At 38.0% G+C, this 25,568-nt stretch overlaps 1 protein-coding gene across 1 annotated transcript in view; it reads right to left on the bottom strand.

Annotated features, from left to right (window-relative positions):
* Positions 1–8,032: 8,032 nt before the first annotated feature.
* The window catches only part of LOC131031210 (oligoribonuclease), a 119,143-nt gene continuing 101,607 nt past the window's right edge, over positions 8,033–25,568 (bottom strand). Inside the window, exons 7-8 of the mRNA XM_057962256.2 lie at positions 8,799–8,889; positions 8,033–8,505 (exon numbers count right to left, since the gene is read on the bottom strand). Coding sequence (XP_057818239.2) covers positions 8,390–8,505; positions 8,799–8,889 — 207 coding nt within the window. The 3' untranslated portion in view covers positions 8,033–8,389. The remainder of the gene's footprint in view (positions 8,506–8,798; positions 8,890–25,568) is intronic.

Genomic DNA, 25,568 nt, shown 5'->3' with positions numbered 1-25,568 from the left:
TTTACTACTATATTCTTCTAGTATGCAAGTTATTTCATTACATACTCCTCAATGAATTTAGATTGTGTTGGACCCAACATTTGGCAAAGTCCCTTAGAATACAATAGTTGTCTCATTTTTAGTTTTCATGTGATAGTTTTGCAAAGTGAAGAGCTTTCACCTTAAAATTTTGTCATGATTAATCAGCAACAAGAAAGCAAAAAGATAATTAATTAACACTTAATTGTGCCTTACACCCCAACCCTCCCCCAACAAAAAAATATTAATGTTGTAATTGTAGCCCCCACCAAATAGCAATGGGTATTCAACTTCATTTGTATAATAATCAAAACTAAAATAAGTATCTATAACACATGGTGCTTTTTACAACTCAAAAAAAAGCTTGCTAAACAAAATCATAGAGGTTAGAAGCAAATTCTTTATAATTTTCTAATAAATTTCAAAAGAAAATTGCCAAAAATTTACCTTGTGAGCAAAAGTTATATTTCTCAAAAAAAAAAAGTGAAAGAAATAGCTTCAAAAACAATTATTGTGACCTAAAGAATGATCTGGAAAAATTCCATGGAACACTACAAAGTGATTGGAAATATCTTTTTGTCACTTATAAGAAATTAAAAATTTGACACCATGAGTGAAAGTTATAGCTCTAAAAAAACTCCTCTCAACAAAAACATTGTTGGGGTGGTCTAGGTGAGGCACCACTAGGCTACACAAAGCGGTATCTATGTTGAGATACGAGCAACACAAGGGTGGTGCCGCTAGGCTAGGTGAAGTAGCATCAAGGCTCTGAGCAACATAGGGGTAGTATCATAAACTAGTGATAGTAACTTCCAAGCTAAGATTTAGGAACACAAGGTTAAGCCCCCAGAAGCTAGCAATGACTAAAGACTTAATGGCATTGATGAAAACCATCGATATTGTTGATTCAATCCTAGGGACAAAGAAATATACATCAAACAATGTGGATCTAACATCGTGACACAAGTAGTACCCTACAAGGAAAAATAAATTAAATATTGCAAACTATATGATCATACCTTGTAGGCACAAAGAGGATGCAAGCTTAACACCTATGTTACAAAAAAATTGCTATCACCAAATCTGATAGGTGACTACATAGGAACAATATGAATCCTGCAACTATACAAACACCATACAACTAAAAATGGTGAGACCATTAAAAAAAACCTTTGTTGGTAACTTGTAACCAGATCATATCAAGTTTATTGTCAATCCACATAGATTTGGACTTATGTACTCAATTGCAAAGTCAAAATTACATCAAATTTTATCATAGGAAAATGCTTCAAAACACCCCCAAAAAAAGAGAAAGGACTTACAGATCTAAAGTTCTAATACCATGTTGAAATCGTTAAAAAGAACTAAACAACAAAAATCATCTACAACGCCAAAATAACCTTCCACATGAGAGAATCGATGAAAAAGCTATAATGTCACTTCTCACACAAGTGTATGTGATGCAAAAGAATGAAATATAAACAAATGATCCTTATAAATATAGATAAGGGTGACACATAGGACATGAAATTATGACAAATTTCATGATCTCATGGCTTGAGACAAAAAGTAAATGCCCTAAGTAAACTTAGCTAACAACATGGAAAGATGTTGTTGATCACTTGACTGTCAAGGCTTCTGATTCTAATGTCTCTAATGAATCCTCACATGAGGATGATGACTCAACCTAAGATGAGTTTGTGCATCTTACTGTTGTTGAGGCCTTTGTTGGTCCTCTCGTTGCTATTGATGTGGCACCCTTGTTTTGTTGCTTATTTTAATCAAAAACTAACAATGTGTGAAAAAGACATAAAAGGGAAAATGTTTAGGTAATATACCTCATTCACAATAATAGAATGTAGCCCATCAAATCAATAAAGTAATACAATATACTCAATTAGTTAAGATTGTTCTAATTAATAATGCATTAACATGAGAGGCATTACAAATGCAACTATTTTCTACTCTAGTTATAACTACTAATTAGCCAATTTGTAAGAATACAATCAAATAATCCAATAATGTTTTCATTACATGAGAGGAAAGGGATTTTCACACTTGTTATTCAATATAATCATGTCAAGAGGCAAATATATAAGATTCTCATGCAAAGAAACTCCAAAATTAACCAATACATTGTGTTTATAATTTTTTTTAAATAATTCAATTAAGTGTATCTATAAGGGCCCTTGCCCAAGAAATAGAACAATAGTACAAAAAGATAGGCTAAGAAGCCCAAATATAATAACCTTATAACTAAGATCTATGATCAATACATAAGGACAAAATGTCACATTGCCATAGGGAAAAAGCTAACACCAACCCATCCTATCAACACAAACTGGCATCACACCAAGAGCCACACAATAGGGGAGCAAGAAAAAGGGACTAATAAAACCAAGTTCAATGAAGCATCAAGTAGAACACCCCAACACCTACTAGGATATGCGTCCAAGGCCAAAAACCCAAGCAAAATACACCCTATAGTAGAATTAGTGGACTCCCCACCTTTGCATTCTAGAAGAGTTAATCTCTTCTCCCTTGACAACCTCCTCTACCTACACAGAAACTATTGTGTTCACCAACACCCCCTGAGTTATAAGCATAGGCACAAACACATCTAACATTGAGAAATGTACCACACCAAGCACTTCCTTTTGTCTCTATGATCTATGAAGAGTCTAGACAAAAACTAAAATAGTGTACTCATTTCAAACCTCTTAACATCTCTTAAACTGCATTACCGTTAGTTCCTCCAAAACTTTCCAATATCAATGCAATAGGCCCTAAGAAGATGCAACTCCCATCATACTCAATTTTCTACCTAGCGTATCTCCTTCCCTTTTACTCCTAACCCTTCCCTCTCAAGAGGATCCTCCTTGAACAACATTTTCTCCTTCGTGTCACCCTCTTAACACTATAGTTGTGAGAAACTGCATTAAAATCCTCCATGAGTAAAAGTTGTAACAACCACAATATTTACTCTACATTCAACATAGCCTCCACCAATTCGGATATAGAATCCATGCAAATCATTGCTCTCGGCTTCGGACCTCCACCCATTCCCAAGCCTTTCGTCCTAAAATTTCTTTAAGAAGACCTAACATCATCTAGTAAGAGCAAAAAAAATGGTTGACACATCAAACACAAACCCTTTATAGTCTGAGTCTCGCATGCACTTTCTTGTGTTGATCCATCTTATGGAATTACACAAGTGAGACCAACTACCCAAATCCCCACACCAACTCCAAATACCTATAAGAAATTAGCCACCACAACCATACAACAATATGAAAGACCCAACACAATAGATAAAGAAAGAGCAACCAAGGTTAAACAAAGAAAACACTATTTAGGAGAGAATATCACACATGAGAAATATATGCTCTATATAATTCATTCTCAGACTGCATATGCTCTTTCCATATGAAGATATAACAACACTTGAATATTTAAATATTCCTTATTTTCCTAGAAACATCCTTCACCTATAAAAAGAATATGATAAAGTCCTAAAGATGAAGCTTCTCCAACAAAGTAGCTATCCTTCCCAAAAAATGAAATGATGCTTAAATTCTTCCAAGGGGTTTGGGAGACAACAATAAATAGTTTTTATCAAAGTTTGATCCACTCAATTTGCCACAAATAACAATAGCTTGGTTCACATTTTGCTTCACTTTCCAAAGCCTCATTTACATAGCATTTTAATATCCAATTTCAGCCCATTCCTTTTAAAGTCAGCCCTTTCCCTTTAAAGGCATTACCTGCAACCATGGGTTCTCCTTCTACAATCAGGTTCTTCATATTATTAGTAGTTGCCACTATCCCTATAGCTAATACTTCATATCCAACTTCACTATTCATTCTAAACCTTAAAAATAGGGACCCTACATATACTAAGCTCCCTTTTGAATCTCTAAGAGAAAACCCTCCATCAACATTACCTACATTTCCCATAGATGCCCCATCAAAAATCAATTTTACAAAATTATTAAAACGAAACCCACTTCTTACTGGTAAACTATTGTTTATTGTGATCATTGTGTTGGTTCTCAAATCAACAAATTGGAAAATTCTATGAGTATGCCTTGCTCAATGATCAAATCTTCCAATTGATTTGGCCAACTAATAGAATGAACCTTTCAAGATTGTTAACTCCCTCACTTCAGGTTCTGCAAAACCTAGGTGGGTGTACCTACTCACCAACTGATCTTCTTACTTGGTGTTTTTTATAGCAGATCTGTATATTATATTTTCTACCTCTATTGTTTATCTCAAAGTGGCATATATCTTTGGGATAAACTATTTTATTGATTTCAACTGTTTGATTTCTTCTACTCTCTTGGTAATCTTCTTTACTGATTATCCTTTCTCTAATCTGATTTCTACTGTCTGCTAAACTATCCTTCCTTCTAACTCCTACTTATATCTCCTACTAACATAAAAATGAAACTGGAAATGTGGATAAATGATTTGGATTGAAATTTGTGTGTAATTAGACCAGTGCCTTATTTCTTTTGGGCAATAGAGTCATTCACTTGCAAACCCTATGTATAACTCTGAAAGACAATTTTTAAATCCTCCCTTGGATGGATCTGCCAATTACCTAACCCTCAATGTTATAATTGGATGTCTTCAATTACAGTTAGTCTGATTGAATTTAACTTTCATAGAAAGACCAATCATAATAGAATGCAAATAACCGCCTTTTGTCTCAAATGCACTCTGTATTTTTTTGAGTTGTGATTACAACATAAAATCTTCACACAAGGATTTAAGATAACAACCACTTGCTTCAAATGGTTATAACAAAGAACTGATCTGAAGAAAAAATCACAACACAATAGAGAAGAAGGAACAGTGACTGTATTTTTTTTATTTCTATCTGATGATATTTTACAAATTCTGTTTTTTATATCTTACATTACCCATGATTCTCCTTTTTTTTTTAAATCTTCTAATGTTTTACATATAAATATTATACATTGGGGTTACATCTCTTCACTTCATCTGTCATGTCTTTTGGTTTGTCGCCTTTCTGTTTTGTCACTGCTGGAAACTGTCTATAATTCACGTCATTTCAACATAGGTTATACCGATGAGTTGTTACTAGTGTGATTTTGGTCTTCGGGTTACTTATGTCGAACACATCTCGAATGGTGCTTATCGAGATTGTTTCAACTATTGGCATACCTAAAACTTGTCTTCTCTGCTTCACAAGTTATCTCGATGAAGATCTTCACCTTTGATTCTACCCATCGCTATAAGTTATTTCGATAGAGGTATGTTGTCGGAGTAGCTATTCCGATGTTACCTCGTATACTCATTTTCAGAATAATTAGGTTGTTCTATCGGGTTATAGATGATCCATTACTCCGTTCTCACTAGTTATACCCATAAGGTATCGCCTTTATTTTCTTTTTGTCGCCATAGGTTTTACCGATGTTGATTCCTTGGTTATAAGTACATAATCAGGATAGTTCCCCCGATGCCATTCTATTTATTCACCATCGAGATAGCTTTAGTAATCGGAACCCTATCGATGCGCTATTCCAACTTCATAAGTTATTCTGATATGCTTGCATAACACTCTTTTTGTATTTTTCTTCATCGGGATAACTTGCATCATCTGGATAACCTTTTGAACTTACCCCGATCTCATATACTATTCCGATAAGACTTGTATCGGCATGATGTATCCCAAAATGTGTGCGTCGAGATAGTTTACTCTATCGGTATTGTGAAACATTGTTTGTCCGCCTTTGATAACTATTCTGATAGACATCCACATGCTTGGGTCGACATAGCTATATCGAAATAGCGATATCGGGATAGTTAGTTCTATCAGAATCACATAGAATTGTCATCCTGCCTTTAGTAGTTGTTCTGATAGGTGCCTCAAACATCTTGTTCGGTATAACTATACCGATATAATGCTTATTGGAATAGCTTGTTCTATCGGAATCACATAAAATTGTAATTTCGCTTTTGTTAGTCATTCTGACAAGCAACTAAGTTCGGCATTGCTATCCTGATGTTCTTATTCAACACGGATTCATTGGATAGGGCTAGCTATCCCAATATCAGTATCTAACATTGATTTATCAGATCGGAATAGCTATTTCGATATAGACATGAAATGTTTGCTTAGTGAGGTTATCTTACTGAACTTTCTTAGGTTTATCAGGAATTCTTCATGTAGGATTGAGGCACAATGGGGATAGCATGTGGGGTTTCATGCTAAGGTAAAAGAAAACTTGTGTAGCTTCAACATTAAACACAAAAGCTTGGTGATCATGTCAGGGGTATTGTTATGAAACTTAAGGTTCCAACACATTGGACATGTCGAAAGGTTTGGGTTCAATTGGTTCAGATGTTGGATTCTCATCGTGGAAACCCAAGTTCATCTACCTAAAACGACATCTAATGAGGAATTCTAATGAGGACATTTAATGCTCAAAAGGAGATAAGTTTTAATCCCATTAGTGCTTGTAAGGAGCTTACGATTAGTCTTGCTAGAAACTTGTAGGGAGATAAGTTTAGTTTCATTAGTAAAAAATTGCTCAAATGAACCATATTTGCAAACATCTTCAATATAAAAAAGAAAGAAAGAGATGATTGAATGTCCCATTTTTTCTTCCATTCTTATTAACTCTTAACCCTAAAAAAGGTTACACCATGTTCATCTTTAATTAAAAGTTCTAACTATTAGTTAGAATATATTCTAATATAAATTGTGGATATCCCAAATAATTTGCACTTACACGGCCCTAAAATTCAACTTAAGAATCAATAAATGCCTTAATAGATGAAAAAAAGCACCTTACTCTTAAGAAACCTGTCATAATGCTGACTTTGTCTCATTAATAACAATTCAATGTACTTGATTGAGCCATGCTATCTTTTCATTCAAGTTAAGCAAACGTATCAAAAAGTAATTATGAAAGGACCGCACACCTCACACTAAGCAAGCCCTTGCATGGAAGTTGATCAACTTCCTTGATCACTACATAATTTATTATTTTGTGTAACTGAGATCGCTAAACAAATTTTGTAACTAGTTACTTGAAACAAAATAATGCTTTGGTTCTCTTAGAAGATGGTTACAAGGGCGATATTGCACAAAATCATGTACTTGACAGGTTAATTATGTTTTTACTCTCTATTAAGGAACAAAGTTAATGCAATAGAGTCATCCTTACTGCAAATTCAATATAAAACATTGCCTGTGAAAAAGAAATGGAAAAATGATCTATTGATAACGAGATCATTATTGACTGATAGTTTCATTCATATGAATTGAAACTAACGAAATTAATGCTGATGAAGTGCGAGTTGCATGAGCAAAATGTTTATCATCATTGAATTACAAAATCTTTTTCTGATTCATGATTCATTACACCCCAAAAGTACCCAACCTTCATGACTCCAGCATCTTGCTTGGTGCCTCATTGTGGACCAACATGAAATGCCCTTGCATCCAGTTGCCGAAGCATGCTTTGGTCAGAACCTAAAGATAGACCTCCACTATACTGAGAAGTCTTGATGCTAGCCCAGCATTTGATTCTTATTATCACAAATTCTTATCTAAATATTTCAAAAGATATTCACCAATTTCTACCAGTTTCTATGCAAAATAAATCAGGCAACCAATTCACTTGATCAAAATCAAAGCTAGATGGCATATTTTGCAACTATCAAACCATGCAAACAAACAACAGATACATTAGCCAATAGATCTTTCTCATTATAAATCAAATGTATTTACGACCATCAAATACATATACAAGTACTTGCTTATAGATGCACCCAAAAGAATGTTTTCAATCCACAGAAAGAACAATTATCTTGTGATCTGCACGTGTGTGGAATTTATCAGGCTAGCTTTTTATAATAAAATGAGTTTCCAAATAGCTCTTTTGTGGAATAACCTGAATTTTGGTATTTATTCGTATTATTTGATAGCTCAAAACTTGATACAAAATACCCATGATAAGAAATACAATAAGGAATATATAAGTAAGAGGGATTTATGAGAATAAATATTAAAATCACTGTAGCTAAGAAAAAATAAAATTATTAAACAGGATAGACTGATTCCTTCAAAGAGAGATCGAAGGTAAGTAGAGTCATCTAATTCAGCAAAAACAGTCCCTCTTAATTTTGCATGCTGAACTGACATTGACATTATATTGATTTGCTTTCAGTAGAAGGTTCTCCAAAATCCATATTACATAATCTTTCCTACACTTTGGCAAGCATCTTCTATAATTTCCCAAGAAAATACAACAATTGACTTCCATGTCAATTGCAAATGCTTTCATGTAAGTAGACAAATAAGATGTCCACTAGAAAACAACATTTGTTTTTCTTACCGCTGAGATGCCTTGAAAATTGTCTTTTGCAAGTACTCCAATTCAGCTATGCTCTCTTTAATATCATCAAGAGCACGGTGTGTCTTCTTCTTAACGGGAGCATTTTTAGCATCTACATAGTAAGTAGGAGAAAAATATTTAAGAGATAAACCCAAGATTTCTACGCATACACTATTTAGTCTGCTAGATTTCCAAAGTTATCAGATTCAGCTTCAATATAGCTATTTCTCATCTAAAAATATGTATACAGTAATTTGTCATACCACAGATTAATTGAATGAGTGCACCTACAATTAATGCCAAACAGTAGCTTCTAATAGCCATGTTGGTGCCACAATAAATAATGTACGTATAGAAAATACAACAGATTAAGAAAAAAGAGGTAGAGATTAACTGGTGCCATACCTTTCGGATACCACCGAAAACACAATGCCTTGATGCTGCTAACATCAACAAGTATATGGGAAAAAAATGCTGCCAGGTTTGGCATATATTTCTGCATAGAAAGACCAAGCAATAAATGGAGTTATGCATGTGAAAGTCAGAATAACATAGAATACAGCTTATAGCTTATCAGATTAATTAGGACAGAAAATAGCTTTTGACAACTGAAAAAGAAAAGCCGACACTTGAATTCCAAGCTGGTATTCGACTTTGTTCCACGAGGATGTCTGCCCACCTCCCAAAAATGGGCTGGGGACAAGGACATTCCTAAGACCCACCACCATCTGCAGGGGGAACATCCCGAGGGTACCTCCACCTCCCCACCACCCCAGTGGCATGTACAAATTGTTGACCTCGGAAGAAATAAGGGATATTTACACTGTATTGGACGTAAAACAGAGTCCAGACTATTAAAACAGCTGTTACTGTTTTTGTTTATTAACTTATTTAGATTTACACTCTCTTATCATAACTCTAGGAAGTTGGTGATCAAATATTTCTCAATTTGTATATCACCATCACCTAGGCATAGTAGAGAGTGAAGGAAGTGATGAGAGTGCAGTGTTGGATAATGTTATCAAGTTTTCATAAATATTTGTGAGTTTCTGCTGACTACTGTAAAGAGTTTCTAAAAACAGAGAACAAAATAAATAGAAGGATTCAAGAATGAAGATACTTCTGTCTTCAGCTATGGAGTCCTCATCATTTAGACGGGTTTGATTCCCCAGCTTCACCACTACTTACATGAAGAACAAACATTTACAGATACAATCATAGATGGACTACTCGGTGAGTAGCAAAAACTCGCCGCGAGTTTTTGGGCCAGGTGAGTAGATTTGACTTCTACTCGCCCCAAAAACTCACCGAGTTTTTGGCGAGTTTTTGGCAAAAACTCGGCGAGTCCCGAGTTAAAAACTCGCCCGCCTGTTTCCTCATAGCCGAAAACAGCAGAAAGAGAATGCATTTTGTGTTTTTTGATTGGGTTTTGGGCTGAGAAGGGGGAAGTTGACTTTGAGTGACTTGCAAGGTGATTTGGAGTGACTTGCAAGGTGATTCCAAGTGGATTTGAAGGGAAAATCAGATTCCCAAGTTAGTTTTTTTATTTTTTTTCTATGCTTTTTTAAAACAATTTGTTTATTTTTTGTTGCATTTAGATGGATTAGAAATGATTCCTAGGTAGTCTAAATCCCTTCTAAGTTATTTGCACAAGATTTAACACTAGATTTGACAAGTTTTGTTGAATTTTCACAATTTTTTTGAAGAATCTAGTTTCCAAAAAAAATTCAAACCCTACTAATTTTATTTTTTTAAACTTTGAACGATGTCTAAATTTATTTAAACTAATGTAGATAGTTTGCTAAATTGTTTAACTAAAATGTTAAAAAAAAAATTCACTTTGTATGTGTAGGTTAAGTAAGCAATAATCATGGCAAGGGACCAATGGCCACTAGATCCATACCCATCTGGATATATAGGCACCCGTCTTAGAGGTGCTAGAGATGGGGCATGGAGGTATGCTTATGAGGGACCCGATCCTGGGTCAGTTATATGCATAAAGTGTGAGAAAATACTTCATGGAGGCATCAACCGCCTCAAATACTACCTTGCAGGAATAGACAGGCATGATGCTAGAGCATGCCCTGGGACCAATGAAGAAATAAAAAGACAAATGAATGCCCTACTTGTAGTTGGGGAAGAGAAGAAATTGCAAAGAGAGAGGGCAAAGCTAGCCATGAGATCAGCCATAGCTAAATCTCAAGGTGTTTCTATTGACATTGAAGAGGAACAAGAAGCACTTGAAGGCATAGTGGGCTCTCGGTGTGGCCCACATATCCGCAAACCCACCACCACCTCACCCATCACTTCTGTTTCCTCTAGTAGAGTACCTGGCACTGTTCCACTTCCATCATCACGATCAGGGTCCATAGGTGATTATTTTGTGCCCAGGAACACACCTGGAGCACAATCATCATTAGAGGCCACTAGATGGAATAAGGAGGTACATGAGAAAACCGACATTGCAACAGCTGATTTTTGGTACATTCCATTCAATGTGGCGGACAATCCTTATTGGCTGAATTTGGTGACTGCTATGACAGTTTCAGGAAAGGGGTACAAGGCCCCTTCTCGCAAGGATTTGAGTGGGAGGTTAGTAAATTACTACATAGTCCACTTGATTTCATTTTTAATTATTTTTTAGATTTCTTGTTTATTAAATCAAAATTGTGTACTAAGACCTAATTTCACTTTGCTCTTATAGGTTGCTCACAAATGCAGTTGCTAGGGCAAGAGAAGTGATGGAGGATCAAAAAATTGAATGGGCAAATTATGGTTGCACCATTCTTTCTGATGGGTGGATAGATGGCTAGAACCGCACCATCATCAATTTTTTGGTTGCTTGCAAGGACAATGTAGTGTTCTTGAAATCTGTTGATGCCTCCAGCAAGGTAAAAAATGCAGAAACATTGGCTGGAATGTTGGAGCATGTCGTCATGGAGGTGGGGGTAGAGAATGTGGTGCAAATCATCACAGATAATGCAACAGCATATGTGTTAGCAGGTAAAATCCTTTTAAATTATCACCTTTAGGCATTAGCAATATTTTCATTTGTTGTGGCTTTGTTTTACTTGGTTGCATAATTCTTAAGAATAAATTCTTGTTTTGCAAGAAGAATCCTCCAAGAGAGGCACCCCACTCTTTTTTGGACACCTTGTGCAGCAGATCCTTGACCTTCTTTTGGAGGACATAGGAAAACTTGAGTGGGCCACTCCAATTGTGGAAGATGCAAGGAGGATCACTGTAATGTCCCCTTCTCCGCAGTGATTAGTTCAGTGGTCCGTTGGCCTATTCCGGAGACCTGTAGGCTATTTGGAAAGGAGAATTAGGGTTTCCAACTGCTCGAGCTTTTTAGGGTTTACCAGGAGGGAATTCTTCGGTTCTGTCTATGGTTTCCTTCTGGGTTTTTCATGAGCTCCAAGGTGGCATAACATGCATTTGATTTTTTGGTGAAGTGAGAACTTCCTATTTTTAGTAAGTTAGCGTTTGGTTGTTTGGATGATGCTATCTTACCAAGCTTTCCAATCTCTTTCTTCGGGTGCAAAGATCATGTTTTTCGGAGGAGTATTCCATGACTTACTATTTTTAGTAAGTGGCAGTATTGAGCAATTCTATTTTTAGCAGTTTGGACAGGGTCCCGTTCTTGTAGTAGTTCAGTGGTCTTCATTGCTCAACTTCATCCTGGATTTTGTTAATAATCAATATTGGAGTCATAAGTGATTTAATTAAATATTATTTCCTTATCCTAAGGTTTAATATTTAATTATTTAATTATTGATTAAGTATATATTGGGCGACTTAGGAAAAGACATATTTATATCTAATATCAATGTTATATTTTCCTAAGTTAGGCGTTGAAATTTGAAGAATGCGTTAAGTTATTGTTGGAGACTTAGGCAAGTTCAAACTTGCTTGATTATTGGTTAAAATGCAACTTGGGCGCCCACCTTGGGAAATGAAATGAATTATCATTTGGATGCCATGTGATAGTGAAATGAAATGCAAATTGAAGAGGTGAATTTGGGAGCATTTACATTTGAATTTCAAAGGGAAAAAACTATAAATATAGGTGCTTGGCCTCCCATTTTGGTTATCTTATGAAATTGCATTGTTATGCTGCCGGTTTGGCGATTGAAAATCTGAGCTTCGAAGTGTGGCTTCCTAGCTAAGTCTCAGTTTCGTACTTGGAAGATAGTACCTAGCCGTGTTCTTGTATTTCCAATGCTGTTAGAGAGCTTTTTGCTGAGTGTGGAGTGTTTTGTGTGGATTTTGGAGTATTTTCTTGCTGCTGGTCATGGAATTGCTGAAACCATATTTTTCTCATACCTCTTGACCAAGTGAATCCTTCATTCAAGGTATTGGCTCTATCAAAACATGGCATGGAGGCGATATAGTCTGCAATTTTATAGCCGTTGATTTGAAGAATTGGATTTTTAGTTGCAAATCGTACCTTTCAGCTGGGTCGTACCATTCTAGGGGTGCATTGGGATGTGTGCTGCTGTTTTGAGGCGACTGGACTGCAGGTTTTGTGTTCATGTTTCCTCGTCCAGGTTATATATTTCATTCGCATTTGATTTGGTGTGTTTCCGACTTCATTTGAGTGAGTTATGATCATTTTGGTGTTGCCGGTTGAGACTAGTTATGCTTGTTTGACTTCAGATTTTTGGTACAGCAGCAGTAGCATGATTTGAGTTATTTTGTTAGTTGTTTCTTGCTGTAATCTGCATTGGATATCATCTCTAATCTTCTCTTTCTAAATTGTAAGGTTAAGTAGTAGTACTACTAACCATTTCTGGAGGTTGCTTTGCCCACTGCATAAGTGGAAGAGGTTGGCTTAGCCGCCGCCTTGTTCTGTAATTCAGTTATGAAGTTCAATCCTCCCACTGAATAAGTGGTTGAGTGACTTTATGATTGTAATGGTCCTCCCGCTGAACAAGCGATGGAGATGAGCTTTTGTGTGATTCAATCCTCCCGCTGAAACATTGCGGTTGAGTGATTTGTGTCTTGGTGAATTGTTCTCTTGGTTGGTTTACCGCCAAGTTTCTAGTTTACCCGTTGAATAAGCGGAAGGGGTTGGCTTGCCGCCCATTATTGTATTCATCTTTTCAGTTGGTTTATGGTGCTAACGATCCCCGGAACACCGTATGCTCTCACCCTCCTAGATTGGACTCTCGGTTAACAAAAGGTGGGAAGGGTTCCTTTCAGTTATTCAAGATCATTTCTCTAACCTTAACGGCTTACTGTGTTTGCTTTGTAAATCTTATTGCAAAAATAAAAATATAAATTATTGGGGATATTACAATCACCAAATATATTTACAATCACCCTTGGGTCCTAAATTTGATGAGACAGCACACCTAAGGAAAAGATTTGGTGAGAGCTAGTGTCACAAGGTTTGCAACAATTTTCTTGACGTTGCAAAGCCTTCTTGCTGCATTGACTTCTTTGAAACAAATGTGAGTGGAGAATGGCTTAACTCACCTTATTCAAAGAAGCCTAAAGGAGAGCCTGTCGCATGCATAGTCTTCGACAACCAATTTGCACAAAGGGTTGTAGAGATTATGAAGGTTGTTACTTCAAAACTTTCATTTTTTAATTTTAATTATTCTTGATTCAAGTCTCTCATTACTAATTTGTAACTTCATTATTTAATCTATTTGTAATTTGTATTTTTCAATTGTAGGTGTCAGAGCCCTTGGTTCGAGTTCTTTGCTTGGTAGATGGGGATAAAACCCCAATGGGATATCTTTATGAGGCCATGGATAGGGCCAAGGAGTCTATCAAAAATTACTACAACGGGGATAGACTCAAATTTGATCCCATTTGGGAAATTTTTGATAGGAGGTGGAACAATCAGCTCCACCAACTCATTCATGCAGCAAGGTACTTCCTCAACCCTCGCTTTCGGTTCGGGGGTTCTTACTCAGATCCAAATGGAGAGGTCATGGAGGGCCTCAGTATATGCATTGAGAGGATGGTACCCGATGTTGAGGAGAGAGATGTCATTGTGAGTGAGCTCCAAAATTATGAGGAAGGAAGGGGTAAGCTATTCTCTTCAGAGCTGGCTAGGAGAGGAAGAACCACTCAAACCCCAGGTATAACATTTGCCATTTGGATTTTGGGATCTGAAATGATTGATAAATTATGTTTTCTCTTTTCTCTTTGCTTTCTAACTTTTCCATTTTATTTATTTTGCAAATGCTTGGTGGCAAAATTGGGGTGGAAACACCCCACATCTCAAAAAATTTGCCCTCAGAGTCTTATGTCAGCCTTGCAGTTCATCCAATTGTGAGCGCAATTGGAGCTTGTTTGAAGCAATCCACACGAAGAAGAGGAGCAAGTTAGCGCAGAAACAGCTCAATGACCTTGTCTTCATGCAATATAATCTTCGATTGCACGTAAGGAAGGTAGAGGAACTAGAAGGTGGTCCAATTGACTTGGATGATATAGATCCTTACAATGATTGGACATCACAGGAGCAGCCTCCATTGTTTTCCGACACTGACATCACTGATTTGGAGAGGCAGGCTATAGAGGAGGGGGGTGGATTTGGTTTCACGCTGGATGACATTGAGGAGGAAGAGGATGAGGATGAGGATTCATTGCCAGTGCCAGAAGCAGGTGGAGACATAGCTTCATCCAGGATGGAGGATGAGCCAGACATACCGAGCGAGGAGGCACAGTCACGCCCACAGCAAACTTATACGACTAGACCCTCTAGTTCTACCTCTCCCCAAGTTTTTGCTAGAGTTGGGAAGAGGAAGTTGTAATTGTACTTTGTAATGATGTATTTACTTTTGGTTTTACAAAAACTATTTACTATATTGCGTTCAGGCTTCCAGCCATCAGTATTCCTCATGAGGATGCGATTTTGTAGACACTGTGCATTTAAATATATCTAGAATCAGCTTGTTTCTTTTGTGTTATCATTTATTGACTCATTGGATGCATCTTTTCATTAAATTTTGCAAAAAAATGCATTTTTTATTAAATTTAAGCGTGTTTTTAAGTTGCCGAGTTTTTCCAAGTTTTTCCCGAGTTTTTTTTGCCAGGGGCTTGGCGAGTCAAGCCGAGTCACGAGTAGTCCAACTATGATTATAATAATATACAATATTTATTAGTTTAATAATTATTAATAATAGATATATGTATGGCCCCTCCAAGAGGAACACTATAACTTAAATTTTATAGGGCATCTAGCATAGGCTGTCTGCTGCATTATCAGAGATGAGGCAGGAATCCTCGTTTGGGCTTTATCCAAGAAGCTCAAACAAGGTACACATAATGAGGCCGAGATGGAGGCCCTTTATGAAGACCTAAGGATCTATGTACAAAAGCTTAGTTTGCAGACTCGCAGAGTAGTCAGCAAAACTTGCCAAACTTGCGAGTTTGCCTAGTGGCCGCAAAGAGCCAACCAAGCTTGCGAACCGAGTCTTGACAAGTCTAGCCAAGTACTAGGCAGAGTCTAGGGAAAAAATCATCTAGTCCCAAGCTTGAACTCACGAGTCCTGGGCTTGGACTCAAAAATTCTTGCCAGCTGCACTCAACCACATTTTAAAGCCAAAAAACTTAATTTATTTTTTTAGCTCTTTTTCATCCATTCAACCCAGCCAAACAACAACCTAGAAAGGAAACGAGAGAAGACAAGTTTTTGGGATCGAAAGTAGATCAAATCATCAAACAAATAATTATTATTTTCCTTTTTTTCGTTTTCATGATTTGAATTTTTTTTTTTTCTAAATGATAAATTTGGGGAAATACTATCGAAATTTCTTCCATTTCCCTTCATTCCTTATCTCCTTGCTTGTTTTTGGTTATATTTATTTCAAATGAATACTTATCATTTTTCTTCTTATTGGTTTGTTTTATCCATGTTAAAACAACAATGGCAACTTCAAGTTCAACACAAATGAATGGTAAAAAATATCTTGCATGGAAGTATTGGATACCATGAACTACAAGGACCATGTCACTTGTACTGAATGCAAGCAATCTATGGCAGGTGGAATTTAAAGATTATGAAGAAGTTGAGAAAATACAACTTCAAAGATCCCAAGAGCACCTGCAAGCAAAATATATGTCACGAGAAGATTGGAGACAAAAACACAATAATGGCTCTAAAGAAAAAGATTATCATTCAGAGAGGGAATAGAATAGAAAAATACAATACAATCCTTATAAAAGGAGAATATGCAACCCTAAAGATGTACAACCCTAAAGAAGCCCTAAAGGGATAAAGTGTATTTAATAATTAGAATACCTACCATATTATTAAATGCCTAAGTTTAGCTTAAGCGTAGAGTATAATAGACTAATAATTAAATAAATAATTATTAGCTAATACAAGATAACTCTTAACAGATTAAAATACCACTTTGCTAAAATTCCGAGACAAAATGTGAAGATGTGCCTAGCATTGTCTAAAGAGATGAATGTCCTACTTGTTGAGTATGATATGAAGAAAACGGAAAAGCAAAAGACAAAGGAAGAAATAGCAATAGTGATGAATCAAAATGTATCTAGTTCTACACCTACATATTCCTTTGTTGGCTCAAATCCAAGCTTTTGTCAACCACATTCATCTATTAGTGAGAGTTTTAAGGGTTGATTTCTACTTCTAGCTGGATCCCTTCATCATCACCAAATTTCTTTGTTCCACACAACTTTCCAGGAACACAACCCTAACTTGAAGGTACGACTTGGAATAAAGAAAAACACCTTGAAACTAGAATAGCCACAGCAAACTTTTGGCACTATAACAATTTACCGTTCAATGTGGCATACAACCCATATTGCATTAGCAATCGCAGGGAAGGGATTTAAGACTCCAATAGCTAGAGAATTGAGTGGGTCGTTGCTAGAGGAAGCCCACAAAAAATACACTAGTGGTTGACAATCAAAATAAATTATGGTGGAAAAAAGGCTGCAGCATCTTATCAGATGGATGGACGAAATAGGACTCTCAATTTTATAGTGGCTTCTAATGGCACGTTGGTGTTCTTGAAGTCTATAGATGACTAGCATGAAGTCAAAAATGTTGAGACTTGTGTAATCTATTTGATGGGGTGATCCAGGAGGTTGGGAATGAGAATGTAGTCCAAATTATCATGAGCAATGCAGCTGCATATGTAGCTTTGGAGAGACTTATTATGGAGAGGCATGCTAATATTTCATGTACTCCTTGTGCTGCATGTTGCTTGGATTTGTTGTTTGAGGACAATGGGAAGATCGGATGAGTCAAAAGTCTGGTTAAACATGTTAAACAAGTTCCCAAATTTATCTATAACCATACTTGGGTCCTTTCTTTAATGAAAAGAAAACAAATGGGAAGGAGCTTGTGCGACCAAAGTGACATGATTTACTAGCCACTTCCTCACTTTGCAAAGCATTAATGCCACGATTCCTCATCTCAAGCAAATGTTTGTATCTAATGCTTGGTTGGAGTCTCCATTTTTCAAAAAAAGTTCAAGGGGAGAAGACTGCAAGAAGTTGGAACCATTTTTTATCACTCCATAAAAAATGGAGAGAAGTTAATCAAAGTAACAAATACAAACATAAACTTTATATAAACTAATCTATTTGCCTTTTTTAGGGATTAATTTTGTAACAATTTACAATTTGTTTTCAATATTTTAGGTGACAAAACCTTTGGTCAAGGTTCTCCATATGGTCAATGGAGACAGCATGCCAATGGGTTTCTTTTATGAGACCATAGATAAGGCAAAAGATGAAATATTCCCCTTAATTTTTTTTTGATTTCAACACAACAAGATTCACCTGTTAAGGTTAGAATAATCAAACTTGCGTAGAAAGGAAATACGGGAAGTAACCCTTTCACTTTCTGATCACAGAGAGCCCAATCTGGGAGGGTGAGAGCATACAGTGTTGAGGAGATTGTTAGATGCCAATAACTGAAATTGATTACAATACTTGGGCGGCAAGCCAGCCCCTTCCACTTATATAGCGGGATATTGAAAACAATGCAATCACTTGGTGGTAAACCAACAAAGGACAAGCCAAAGAACTGAAGAATGTAATCACTCAACCACTTATTCAGCGAGAGGATTAGAAATGAAATTCACTCAACTCAACTGGTTATGTAGCAGGAGGATAGTATTACAAAATCAAGATAGGTGGCTATGCCAGCCTCTTCCACTTATGCAGTGGAAACAAATGAGAAATACGAGAGGATGGTTGTTAGTACTACTAACCAACTTTACAATTCATTACAAAGATTTCAGAATTTGTGAAATATTACTAATCTAAGATAGGCGGCTAGGCCAACCTCTTCCACTTATGCAATGGGACAGCAAAAAGCCAAAATGTTGTTGTTAGTACTACTAACTAGCATTACAATGAATATAGAATTTGACAACCAAGTGTTGATTAAGAACTGACAGCTGCAACAAAACCTCCAAACATCCTCTAACAACCCACTCAACTCACACTCTCAAAAACACACCCAAAATCCCACTTTTGAAAATCTGATATATAAGACAGCAGGCTGGAAATGCATAACCAACAACACCAATCCACACCAAAATGCTCCTAAATCACTCAAACTTACTCAAATCACCCCACCACACACCCAAACTGACAATATACCTTAAGCGACCAAATACAAACTGAAAGGCAGCATCAACATGACCTCAAACCAACAACACGCTTCCCCATGCACACCACAAAGAAGTACGTCTAAGCTGAAAGGTACGATTTGCATTATAAAATTGAAGACTCAAAACTAGGGGCTAAAAACTTACAAATCTCATTGCCAAAAGCATAGAAACATTTAGAGACAACCCAAAAACAGCAGGAGCCCACACAGAGACTTATGAGTGAAAATATGCTCCAGCCATGACGCCATCCAGCAACCAGGAAACACACAAAACAGAAAACCAACTGATGCAAACCATTCTCAATATGCTCTATCTATTCCTCTAAGTGAGAAATAGTCTCTCCACAGCTAGGTGCTATATCTCAAGCACGAAACTGACATAGGCTAGGAAGCTCGCAACTTCGAAGCACAAATCTGGTACCATTCCGACAACAATTCGTTATACAAATTTTCATGGATGACCAAATGAGAGCTCAAATCACTTATTTATAACTTTTGCCCAGCAAAATTCAAATGCAAATGCTCACCAAATATGCCCAAATCACATGTCATTTCATCCCACTCTCATTTGGTGATTTTCATTTCATCTTTTTTCTGAAGTATATGGCGCCCAAGTTGGAAGTCCCCTACCTAGGCTCCAAGTTCCAACTTTTCTCTTTGGTCCACAATTTGCCACATAAAAAACATTATAACTTAAACACTTTTTCATCCATATCGCCTGACTTAGGAGACTTAATAATTTTTAAAATAAAAAGTATCTTCCCTTTCCTAAGTCGTCCAACAACAATAATTAAGTATTAAACTTTAGAAAATCACTTGCAAAACAAACATTGATAAGTACCAAATTGAAATATGAATTTGAAGTGCTGAAGACCGTCAAACTAAACTGGGTTGGAGTTTTGCACTGAACTGCTAAAAATAGAACTGCCTGAAAAAACACTTACTAAAAATAGTAAGTCCTGAAAACAACTCCGGAAAGACTGTTCTTTGTAGCTCAGCATGGAAAACCCAGAAAATCCCAATAATCATGATAACTGACATCGACTCACTAAAAATAGTAAGTTATGCAAACTCCCTAGAACTGATTGCATGTCATTGCCACTGCGAAGCTTACAGAAAACCCAGAAGGAAACCTTGATTCACTCTACCAAACTCCAACCAGAACATCTCTAAAAACTGCGAAAAATCCTCCTAGAAAATAGGAAACCCTAATTTATGCTTCCAGTTAGCCTACAGGTCTCTGGAATACGCTAATGGATCACTGAACTACTCCTCACTGAGAAGGGGACATTACAGTCCGCCTTCCCCAAGATTGCTCGTCCTCAAGCAATCGTTAGCCTGGATGCTGTAGAATCTCTTCACTCTCCCAAGTAGCATCCTCTGAAGGTAAGTTCTTCCACTTCACCAAGTACTCCCTGATTGTCCTTCTTCTCAAGGAGCGCTCTATGAAATCAATAATCTCTTCTGGAATCAGCAGCAACTGCCCTTCCTCATCCAAAGGAGGTAAATCTGAAGAGACCACTACGTTGTGTCCAAGTGCCTTCTTGAGGCGAGACACGTGGAAGACATTATGAACTCTGCTACTCTCTGGTAACTCCAACTCATAAGTGTTGACGTGTCTGAAATCGCATTGCTGCAAACTCCATACGGCCAACGCGGAATAGAATGTACTTGTTGAGTATCCTATCCTCTCTTGAGATAAGGAAATCCCTAATGTTGTTTCTCACGTTTGATCAAAGGGGACAACGTCAAGGTTTTGTTTGTCAGGTCTTGATTGCGGGATTACTCAGTGTTTTGATGTGTTTTTTGCTGGAAACACAAGGGGAGTTACAGTGATATGAATATTTGTTGGATGAGTTCCCTAGGACTTTAATGGTCTTGCTTATCGAATGGTTTAAGTTGGGTTGATACTATTTTCAGTAGGACTATGGATTCTCTTGGTAAAAAAAAAGGAAAAAGAGGGATAGAGAGAGAGAGGTACAGAAAATATAAATTATTTAACTAAGATAGCAGATTCAGTAAATAGACAGACACCTCCAAATAACTAGATTAAGCATTACCAGTTATTTAAGCACAATACTTGCATCAATCTAGTGCGACCTTCAAGGGAAAATTGAGTTTTCATGCTATTAAATACAACATCAGAACTTTGACATTCATTCAGTGAGCATTCAATAACCGAACTAAGCATATGAAAGGTTCAGATTAACCATGCAGAAGGAAAGACAATCAGCCATTCACTCACAGGGAAACTTGAAACAGTCTTAACTTTGCATTAAATCCTGTAAATTTCGCCAGAGCTTCAGCAACAATCCATGAACTTCTTACAAAACCAGGGAAAACCAGTCCCTTAAATAGGCTTCAAAAATGGATGAATGGCCAAGATCTAATCTAAACAAGAGGCCCAGATTCATCCTTACAAAAGAGTACCCATACCCATAAATAGAGGGTAAATATCAGCAACTACCCCAAAGGGAGTAATAACTACCTAAAAAGGTAATTAGAACTTATCCAAAAATAATTCAAAAAGGTGCATACACATAAAGTTTACATTTAGTTGACTTGGAAGTCAAATATGACCCTTTGGCCAAAAAGTGCACTTTTCAAAATTAAAAAGGGAAAAAGCACTTTTAGGAAAGCACTTTCTCTTTTCCAGCTCTAGATTCTTCGGTGATAAATTTGACTTCGTCATGCAAATATTCTCCCCAAATATCTCGATTAGCTGCACGTTCTACCCGAATGTAATCCTGAAACCTCAAGCATAACTTGAATAATTCGGTCGTTGGCGGCATAGGCGGATTGAACATCTTGTAATGGATACCTTGTAGGAGGCCATCTAAATTCTCCAGTTCCTCTCTCCAATATGACTTGTGATTTTCAAAACATGATATGTCTGCTTGAAGCTCAGAAGCAAAATTTAGATCCCCTATGGACTACGCGATTTTCGGAATGAGTCGGTCCTCCCATTGAGGTTGCACCTCACTATCCTCCATACTGCTCTTCCAACCAGGAACCATGGACTTGAGGATCCTCTCACCAAGGTCCTTCATATTTGATAAAGTGTCATCGCACTTATCATGCATTTTGTTGATACTATCCCTCATGTCGTCCTTCATGCTGAGGGTCCAGTACCAGTCTTTGAAGGTACTGACGCTATAAAGATTTAGGATAGCATCAGCAACAGGGATCTGAGAAAAGGTCCAGAATAGAGCCCGAACAAGGGGCAAAGTCTTTGCCATCGCCTCATGAATGTTATAGCATTCTTTCTTTAGTTTACACATTTTGATAACAATAGCTTCCCTATGGAGGGCCATTTCGCACAGATCCTCGAATTTTTGCTCCCCTCTCTCTTTAATGCCCTGCATCCATTCCCTGACGGCCTTTGCAGTATCCCGCACTCCTTCAAATTTTGTTGTGGTCCTCTGTGCCAATGCCGTTGAGGGAATGTGGGATTCGAAAGCATTGTGTAATGGTCTTAGGAGTTGATCGATGTATCCCTCGGCCTACTCAGCACAAGCTCGATACATGTTCTTTTCAACTGTTATTTCTTTAAGTTGCCTGAGTATGTTCTATACTGAATCCTTGAATTCCTCCTTTTCCTGTTCCTTACTGGCTCGTCTGATGGGGACGGTTGTGATTCTATAATCTGCCAATGCGATCTGATCTACTGGCTTGTCTACAGGCGGGGTGGCGATGTGAAGAGTACGGTTCCTTTGCTCATCTTTGGTCATTCTGGAATATGCCTTGGGCTTTTTCTTCCCCTTGGCTTTAGCTTGATCTATACATGAGAAGATGTCCTCCAAATCGATGTGTGGCTTTGTGGCAACCTTGCACTGGGCTCGGGCAATTAACCATTCTTGAGGTACAGTCTGGGTTGATGCTATGGTTAAGTTTGCACTCTGTTCTTTGATGTTTTCAGCTGCCTCATCACAAATTTGCAGTTGTTCGGTTACCAGAGGAGTGGAGGTGTCAAGTTCTTTGCTTGTAGCAGAGTTTTCTCCCACTTCACTGAACGATTGTCTGGTGCCTTCGTGTGATGGTTGCTCTTCAGTCTTTTTGAGCTCACGGGTCTCCTTTGTCCTTTGCTCTCCTTCAACGGTAGAGTCATCCTTGATAGCATTATGGAGCAGCAATTCATGGCGGCTCTGTTGGGTGGGCTCATGCAATTCAATCCCCTGAATGGATGGAATCTCTCCTTCCTCAATTTGGTTACCTGGCTCAGCTGATTCAATTACTCTTAGCTCGGCGTCCAGCATGTCGGGTGCGGGAGGATCATCCACTCCAAATGCATCAATATCACTCTGGGAAGGCGGAGCAGGTATATAATCTAGTTCTACTACATCGTCGGACGAACTGGGGTCCTTTGACGATGAAGTAACCTCTGGTCTCCTAATGGGAATCTTTTCCCTTCTTGTTCTCTTGGATGTCCGAGTTCCTCTGCTGGCCTTAGCCTTCTTCCTTTTCTCAGGCTTTTCAATCTTTTCCCTAGGTGCACTGGAAGTTCCCTCATCTTCGGAGGACTGAGAATCAAGGCTACCCATTAAGTGGTAAGTGAACTAGACTCCTTCATGAATTAGTCGCTCAATCTGCTAATGCAACCATTGGTCTGTATATCTTCCTAGGGCTGCCATGACTGCCTCAAAATCAGTGATCGGGTTTGCGTCCAATCAACGCCGGGCAAAAGATGTCTTACTGCCTCAAATTCCCGGACTTGCAGGCAGTTTCTTGAATCTGTGGGTTGATCTGGGACCCAACGATATTCATAGAGTCACATTTGCTGCACACTCAGCCTCGAATATTCACGCCTTCGGACCTCATAGTCATCAAAGCAGTTTTTCCAATAATCTTCAACTAATTCCTTTGCTCTATACCGCCTGCCATAGGCTCTCTTTGCCAGATTGTCGTGATCGAAGCATTTCCTTGGAAAATGCTCCTGTAGGCCATAGGAGGCCAGCTCTACTAAGGATTCCTCCGCCTGGGATGGGGTCTTTAGATGGACATCCCGGTTGCCTATAATCATGGGGAATGCGAATCCAGCCTGCTTGTTGTCTCTGAGTAAGCTGCCGGCCGGACGTGACTGCCTTGTGACCTCCATAAGAACTATCTTGTCAGTTGGGTACCGTGAAAGTCAGAGAGGGGCACCATCAAAGCCAGCTATCTGGATGTAGCAGAACCTTGGGAACTGGATGAACCAGGCCCCATATCTCTGTACTAGAATAGTAGCTTGCTCTGAGAGTCTTATGTGTAATCCTCCCTGCATTAACCTGACCAAGCGCATTGTGAAGGCGTCATTGACGCGCTCATACTGGCCAACTGCATAGGTCGGGCTGTTCTTTTCCCTCTGAGCTATATCCTGATAGTGTAGCTGTGGGTAACAATCGTATACTTTTACCTGATCAGGTTCATTCTCAATTTCACCTTTCATTATTAAACCTGGCAGTGGCTGGTTCCTGGCGAACATGTAGACCAAATAGGAGGTCATAGTGAAGTACTTCTTTGTCTCGAGTTCGATCAGCTGAGTGTGGATATTGTCGCTTATGATCTGGGCCCAGTCAAACTTGGACTTCCCAACAAAGACTTGCTCTATGAAGTAAAACATCCACTCTTCAAAGTAGTTGGATTTGGGGAGTCCCATAATCCTGCTGAGCAATGTGACCATGTCCCCATGCTCATTGTGAAAGTCGCTTCTTGGGGTCTTTTTCCCAATTCTGACGCTTGGAGGTCTTCTCTCCTTGTACCACTCTTCATTGATCAGCGTTCTGCACCTGGCGGGGTTCATATCATACACCACTTGCACCTCATCCATAGTCGTGGTTGTGGGATTGTTTGGGAAGGGAATATCAAATGCGTTGCCAATGGCTTCAGGAGTGAAGTTAGCGAGGACCATGTCCTCGAGGAGCACCAATCTGGAACCTGGTTGGTAATGTCGGACAGCCTCCACCACTAACTCATAGTTTTTCATTGCTGGGGGAAATCCTGTTGCTTGGGCGATGCCACTTTCCATCATCTGTCTAGGCCTGCCATAGGCATTAGGGGAGAAGACTCGGCTCCTGAAATCTTAGATATCGATATGGCCTAGGTCAGTATCACCAACATTATCCCAAACACTCTGAACTTTTGACTCCCTCAATCCCCCTCTTTGATACTAGTACTTCATCCTTTCGACTTTGTGAGGGATATCTGATTTAGATGCTCGCGATGTCTCGGCTGTAGCAGGCGTCTTTGATGATTCTACCGCCGATTTCGGCATTTATCCTGCACAGCCGGATGCGGATTACGAGGTGATAAAAAGGAAGTAAAGCGGGTTAGATACAGGATATACTAGCATACCAGGATCAATTCAAAAATCGAATTGAAAGAACAGCATGATATTGTTAGCCGAAAGCTTGATTGATTTAAACATGAATAGTTATGAAGCTTTTGATTGCGAATTTACATTTAGGCATTAATTTCAAAATAGACAAAGCTTGAGAAATTTTCCTAAGTTTGAAAATGCATTTTCTAACTGATTCTTAGGAGTAAGTTCTGATTTCAATCGCTTTGCATGACGCCTTACAAAC

Source organism: Cryptomeria japonica, chromosome 1, assembly GCF_030272615.1.
Source record: "Cryptomeria japonica chromosome 1, Sugi_1.0, whole genome shotgun sequence".
NCBI classification, from domain to species: domain Eukaryota; kingdom Viridiplantae; phylum Streptophyta; class Pinopsida; order Cupressales; family Cupressaceae; genus Cryptomeria; species Cryptomeria japonica.
Note: the sequence above shows the minus strand (reverse complement) of the source record. Positions and strands in the feature narration are given on the sequence as shown.